Source organism: Carcharhinus amblyrhynchos, chromosome 19 (genome assembly GCF_965287045.1).
Source record: "Carcharhinus amblyrhynchos chromosome 19, sCarAmb.v2.hapA, whole genome shotgun sequence".
Lineage (NCBI taxonomy): Eukaryota > Metazoa > Chordata > Chondrichthyes > Carcharhiniformes > Carcharhinidae > Carcharhinus > Carcharhinus amblyrhynchos.
In genome coordinates this window covers 53,843,739-53,851,095 of record NC_137342.1, presented here as the reverse complement: position 1 = coordinate 53,851,095, position 7,357 = coordinate 53,843,739, and the positions used below count along the sequence as shown (strand labels likewise).

Here is a 7,357-nt window from a genome sequence, read left to right as displayed (position 1 = left end):
TAGGCACAATAAGTAGTCTCACAACATCAGGTTAAAGTCCAACTAAAGTTCTACCAAATTAACTTGTTGGACTTTAACCGGATATTGCGAGACTACTCACTGAGATTACTCGGTATACCACAGAATGTAAAAGATAATCAACAAAGACAAAACAGTGGTGGGTAAAATCAAAGTCAGGAGACTCCACATCAGATTATACTTTTGCATTTCATTGTAGTTAATGAAGTAATGGCAAATGTCACAAAGCTATCTGCTGTAAACTGTTTCACCTCTTTGTCAGAATAGTGGAGACTGGAGCAGTAAATGGTAAGAGAAAACAATCTGAAATATGTTGACAATAATCACCAACACAACATCTGCAATTCCATCTCTAGTTTAGGGGAGATTGTTGAAGTAAGATAAATGTTTTAAATCAACAATTCAATTCAATTCAACTCAGAAAAACGGACAATTCATTGCCACCTGCCAGGGAATGCAGAGAATCATAAAAATACCGTTGATCTCCTTACCTCCTTCAGGCTTGGGCGATCCTTCCGACATCACCTTCCTTATGGCAAGCTGGCTTTGGTCTTTGTTCTCATTTGCTAGTGAAGGCAGATTGTCAGACTGAGTTCTTTGAATAGGGACGCCTGCAATGCTGTGTCTGTGCTTCTTGGCATGATTCTGAGCCTGACCGCTTTTATGTGCTGTGGCAGTGTGGGTGAAATGGAAACCCAGAGTATGTATCCTCAGATGGAACCAGCTTAAGTGTTTTTCATGCAAACAGAAGTGTTCTATTTAAATAAGTTGTGTAAACACCAAAAAGAGACACATCATGCAAAGCATTAAGGAGTTAAAACTGGCCAGTTCCTTTGCCAAGACTTGATTACACTTAATTTGGCCAAAAATTACTGTGATGTGGAAAGTTGACCACAAGAATCCCACAGACAGAACTCAGAACTGTAAATAATAATACAGTCAAAAAGCATTTTTAAAACCTCTGGTGGAATGGAACCTTATTTTTTTTATGAACTCAGTCTGTAGGTCCTGTAATTAAGTGTATTATGCAGCATAATGATGATTTGAATTTAATGATGACTCCTGTGCAGTAGAAATGGAGTTTTTAACTATAATGATATCTGTACAGGTAATGAATTAATTATCCAATGCTAACCTGCAAGCAGTAAAATTAATAAAAGCAGATAATTTAATGCTGTGAATCTGTTGTTAAAGACCATGTTTGAATAGTGGGAGCCATATTTTCATCATACAAATTTCATTCTACAACTGGCCATAATAATAGGAAAGTGTACACCCAGCCTGCCTTGTTTTAGAACGCAGCTGTGCTTTTCTCGATTTATACAAAAACACGAAGCATAATAAACACAATTTGGATGAACAAATAATCACAGAGATATAACGATACATTTCAGTGGAAAGATATGTTAAGCTTTTTGTGAGGCAATGTGAGGTCTGCACCATCACTAAGATCCCCCGATGCCAACATTCCACTCCCCCATCTCATCTCGTTGTTACCCCCATTCCATTTGTTATCCTGAGGTTGACTGTCCTAATGTGTTCATGGCTGGCCTCACACTCACAGCACCCTGTTCCCCGATCACCTCTGTGCTTGATTGGCTTTAAGATAGGAAACATTTTGATTTTAAAATTCTCATCCTTGTTTTCAAATCCTTCCATGGCCTCAACCCTCCCTATCCCTGTAACCTCCTCCGGCCCCACAACCTCCTCATCCCTTTAACCTCCTCCAGCCCTACGTCCTTCCCTATCTCTGTAACCTCCTCGAACCCCACATCCTTCCCTATCTTTGTAACCTCCTCCAGCCCTTACACTCCTCCCTATCTCTATAACCTCCTCCAGTCCCACACCTCTATCTCTGTAACCTTGTCCAGCTCCTCCAATCTTCCCTATCTCTGTAATTTCCTCCAGCCCCTCCCACAACCCTCCCTATCTCTGTAACCTCCTCCAGCCCCACACCCCTCCCTATTTCTGTAACCTCCTCTAGCCCCTAGATCCCTCCCTATCTCTATAACCTCCTCCAACCCCACATCCCTCCCTATCTCTGCAACTTCCTCCAACCCCACATCCCTCCCTATCTCTGTAACCTCCTCCAGCCCCTCACCCTCCCTATCTCTGTAACCTCCTCCAGCCCCTACACCCTCCCTATCTCTGTAATCTCCTCTAGCCCCAACACCCCTCTAAATTATCTGCACCTCTCTCATTCTGTTCACTGGGGCATTCCTGATTTTAATTGCTCCCTCATTGTTGGCCAGGCTGTAAGCTCTGAAATGCCCTCCCCATGCCTCATCTACTCACCTCGCTTTTCTTTACAGTAATCATTGAAACATGTCTCTTAGGCTAAATATTTGGTCACCTCTCCCAATATTAAGTGGCTGTGTGTCCTACCTTGCTTTCTAATGCTCCGGTGAAGTACTTTGGGATGGTTTATTACATTAATGGCGCTATATAATTGCAAATTGTTGTTATCCACGGTGTTATTTTTAAATTGATTTGTGTCGCATTGGTCGTACATGCAGAGGGGTACTGCGGAATGGTTCGTTAATCCTACATTTACCAATAATGCACACCACCTTGCATGTTCTGTTAGTTTTGCCTTTTTCTTCCAGCACTAACGGACTGGAGCCAAAACTATAGAAGCTCTGCTTTGATATAGAATAACTTATAATATCCACAATTAATTTAAGAAACTCGGTTCATATCACACACAGCCTAAAAAAAAAGCTAAGGCTTGTTTTCTGAACAAGATTTTTAAACAGAAAAAGACAAATTGGTCATTTTTCCTCAAGATTTGTTTCCAAGATGAATTATAGAATTTCATTAGAAGTGTTTTTATGAACAGACCAACTGGATCACTCCGACTATATCAGGGAGGTCTGTTTTATTTGGCAGGGAATTAGCCAATTGAGTCAAATGCACAGCTGTAAAAAAAAGTATTATGTAAGGTGAACGGTTGCTTTTATTAAGATTTATCCTTAAGGTACTGTTGACTCACTCACTTCTCCATCACGCACAGCAAATTCTCAGAGCTCTGTATAATTTGTGCTTATTTGCGTTTGATCTATATGAGCTAAACTTTTAAAACTGATTTAAAAGTGCTTTTAATTATTATCATACAAGCCATCCAATATAATTATAGGATGTGGGTTCATGTGTACAGTTGCCAGCACAGGATCTTCTGGTCCTCTGTGGTAACAGAAATAAGAGGGAGAGAGAGAGAGAGAGCAACCTCAGTGTCAGGATCATCAGCTGTTCTTGGCCACCTGTTTGCTCAGAATGTCACTTCCATGGTCTGGTAGCAGGTCACCTGATTAGCATTTAACTAGAAACATTCAAGAGCCAGGAGAAAATAACATGATTAAAATTAAGCTAAGGGGGTGTATTAACCAAAAGAATGACTAACAGATATGATCGTGATGACCAACAAAAGCAATGAAACATTGGTGTATAGGTTTGTGTTGCCCACACGGTACTTAGTTCAAATCTAGAGAGACACAACATATTGTGTGGGTGAAGGGGCTAACGGTACAGGAACAGCCAGTTTCACTGCCTTATCCCAAATTAAAATCACCGTTATAGGAAAGTGATCAGTGATATATAAATACAACGACACAAAGAGGGGCTGACTACGTACAGTGAGCAAATGGTGCAAACAGTGAGAGAGAACTGAAGAAAACTGGAGTGAGAGAGATTCGGAAGGTTAAGGGAGCGAAGACAAAAGGCAACAGATGAACGTTAAGCTGCCATGCTGAGGAAGTTATTGGCGTCGTTTACTTGGCTGCAGTCTCAGTTGCTGCACGGCTGCTTCCGCTGCAGCAATGGCTGCCCCAGCATCTTCCAGGTGGGTCTGAGTCACACTGCTTTTGCTTTGACTTCGAGATGGCCCATGAGAACGTAAATGTCCTTCTGAAGATGATTTTGAGCTCACGGGACTGCTCTGGGATTTCTCAATGGTGGCTACGTGCATCTCTGAGAAAACAAACATTGGTGATGAATGTACTGAGCAGATAATTCAGCTGTTAGTTATTTTAAACCATTTATTTTCTGCTTTCCAATCATCACACAGTTCATCCCTGACAGTAACTAGAGTTAACATTACTCCCAGGCAGAAATATGAAAGTGATTTGTGAAATGGGCCTTTCTCCAAAACATGCACCTTCTTTACAGGGAAAAGCAGTCCATGATTTCAGACTCAAAGCGTCACTTGGGTCAAACAGACATTGGGGAATAGATCCGTGCCTTCACTCTCTGGGCAGGAAGTTGGTGAAGCACACCTACCCTTTGTAGAAACTGTCTGATATTTATGAAATGCCCATCAACATGTAAAGATCGTAAGCTTCTAATGCCAACCAATCTTGGTGCTCAGATTGAGGGTTCATCCAGCCAAGGTCAGATTTTAGACACAAAAAATTCAAACAGCTCAAACCAACAATTAAGGAACAGTAAGTAGCTTTGGACCAAAGCTCTGAGGCTCACTTGCCAATTCTCAAATATTACATGCCATTTGTGCACCACCATTCAACCGTGTTATATATTTCAATGGTTGCATGATTGCTTTGAGTGTCAGTCTTTTTACAGGCTCCGATTTAGTTTCATTTTTTTATTGGGTACCAGCAACAGCTCCTGCAACAAATATCTTGCTGTTACTTTGAATCTCTGTGTGCAAACCACATCTTTTCTTTTTGTTTAAAACCCACAACGCTGAGTCTAAATAGCAAATTACAAAAAGAAAACTGATGATGAGTGGGACGATGTTTCATTGAGAAAAGATCCAAAATAGAACAAAGAATGCAATTGTCCTCACATATCAAATATCAGAAGACTGGGGAAAATTAATAAAAGCTGAAGTGCCAGCAAAGGAAGACCAGTTAAGAGAAAAGAAAGGGGAAAAAATTGTGTTTCTTAAAGATTGGGTCGACCCCTCTAAGTTGCAGGGTCCACACATGCCTTGTAGTGTGTGGCAGCGGAGCGGGAGACTGACAGCACACAAACAATGGAAATTCACTATGGGATTTTAAAAGAAGGGTTTTTTTTTCCCCCAATAAGAGCAAGATTCCAGGCATCTAGAATATTTAACAAAGAAGGGATGCTTTGCTGTTTGGCTGGGTAATTTGAAAAGAAAATCCAACAACAGTTTCTAGAGCAAAAAAAGGAGTACTGGGAAGACAATAGCAAATTATATATAGAAGCAAACTCAAGTTGTTGTGCCTGTTAGAGAAATATTGGATCAATTAAGAGCCATGTGTCCTTTCAATGAAAAAAAATGAATCATGGAGTTTGTATGCAGAACATTTTCTGTACTTTGTACAAACAAATAAGGTTGCAGATAAGTTACTCATGCCAGCTTTTCTTAGTAAAATAAGGAGGAAAATCTTCAATTTGATCCAGAATTTAGCTCATCAACAAGTTTTGGAACCAAAATTTATAATGACTTGACAAAAATTCTTGAAGAACATTAGTCTCCAAAGCCATTGATCATCACAGAATGGTTTAGGTTCCACTGATGGAATAGAATGGATTGCAAAAGCATTGCTCAGAAGGCTGGCACAACACTGAGATGGTGAATCATTAGAAGATGCTCTTCAAAATCATCCAAAATGAGGCTACCCAAAGAAGATTGCTTCCTGAAGTTAAAAGACAGCAGTAGAAATCACAGTGTTGGTGAACTGGCTACTAAAAAAGGCTCATAATTTGGTGCAGGGGTGAATATCCACAAGATGGGAACTGCCCATAGGAAGATAAAACAGCAATAAGCATGTCACAAATGTGGCAACATAGTCCATTCAGAGAATGAATTCTGGAGCAAGAATAGTCAATGCAATAATAGTGGCAAAATGGATCATATAGCAAGAGCGAGATGGGCCAGAACATCTAGAAGAATATTCAGGAGAAGAACCTGGGTACCTTCAACAAGAAGAACAAGTTGTGTTCTATGAAGTGAATTTACAACTGTGAAGAATCAAACGTCCATAAACACGATGAAGAGTTCCAACTGAATGTCTTATCCATGCAGGGTAAATCACACAGACCCTGAGGAAAGACAAAGTTCAGAGGACAACTTTATATTGGAGCTGTTGGCAGCCTTAAAAGTGGATAAATACCTTGGTCCAGATGAATTGTGTCTTAGGCTGCTGTGGGAGGCAAGCAAAGAGACTGCAGGGACTCTGACCCAAATTTTCAATTCCTTTCAGGCCATGGGGGAGACACAGTAAGAAGTCTCACTGCACCAAATTAAATCCAACAGGTTTATTCGATAGCACAAGCCACAAGCTTTCGGAACATTATCCCTTCATCAGATGAGTGGGAGTTCTGTTCACAAATTGGGCTTGTATAGATACAAGCTAATTTACAAAATAATGGTTGGAGTGTGAGTCTTTACAGGTAATCTCACTAGGTCGCACTAAATGTCACTAACTGTCCTGACTAGAGACAAAACACATCTCTTTAACCTGTGCTTAACCCTTTCTCCACTTACATTGTCTGTACCTTTAAGATTTGATTACCTGTAAAGAGTCACATTCCAACTGTTATCTTGTAAATTGAGTTTGTATCTATATATGCCCTGTATGTGAACAGAACTCCTGCTCACCCTGATAAAGGAGCAGTGCTCCAAAAGCTTGTGGCTTGTGCTAGGAAATAAACTTGCTGGACTTTAACCTGGTGTTGTGAGACTTCTTACTGTGCTTACCCCAGTCCAACACTGGCATCTCCACATCAGGGAGTGGGGGGAGATGGGCACCAGACATCAGGAGAACAGCTAATGTGGTTCCGCTATTTAAAAAGGGTTTTGGACAAAAACCAGGGAAGTACAGACTAGTGAGTCTCATGTCAGTGGTTGGGAAACTATTGGAGAAACTTCCGAAGGAGAGAATCTATCTCCGCTTGGAGAGGCTAAACTTGATCAAAAATAGTCAGCATGGCTTCATCAGAGGGAGATCACGCCTATCAAATCTGACTGAATTTTTTGAGGATGTGACCAGGTGTGTAGATAAGGGTTGTGCAGTCGATGTAGTTTGTATGGATTTCAGCAAAGTCTTTGACAAGGACCTACGTGGGAGACTTGTAAAGAAGTTAAATTTACATATGGTACAGGGTAATTTGATAAAGTAGATTCAAAATTGGCTCAGTTGGAAACAGAGGGTGACCGAAGGCTGCTTTAGTGACTGGAAGCCAGTGTCCAGTGACATATCACAAGGATCTGTGTTGAGTCCCCTATTTTTTGTCATTTATTTAAGCGACATAGATAACTATGTGGGACGTTGGATTAGTAAGTTTGTGAGTGACACAAAGATTGGCCGGGCGGTTGACTGTGAGATGGAATGTCCTGGATTACAAGAAGATA

General features: G+C 40.7%; 1 protein-coding gene across 4 annotated transcripts in view; it reads right to left on the bottom strand.

Moving 5' to 3' along the window:
• Window positions 1-419: 419 nt before the first annotated feature.
• Window positions 420-7,357, bottom strand: part of LOC145355536 (protein piccolo-like) — a 480,857-nt gene continuing 473,919 nt past the window's right edge. For 3 of the 4 annotated variants that reach the window (XM_080207784.1, XM_080207785.1, XM_080207786.1), the window contains 2 exons: window positions 3,790-3,984; window positions 420-686 (listed from right to left, as the gene is read on the bottom strand). In XM_080207784.1, the coding sequence (XP_080063910.1) occupies window positions 436-686; window positions 3,790-3,984 (446 nt within the window). In that variant the 3' untranslated portion in view covers window positions 420-435. Of the gene's footprint in view, window positions 743-3,789; window positions 3,985-7,357 lie in introns of all 4 variants that reach the window. The other variant, XM_080207787.1, reaches the window with a different exon arrangement.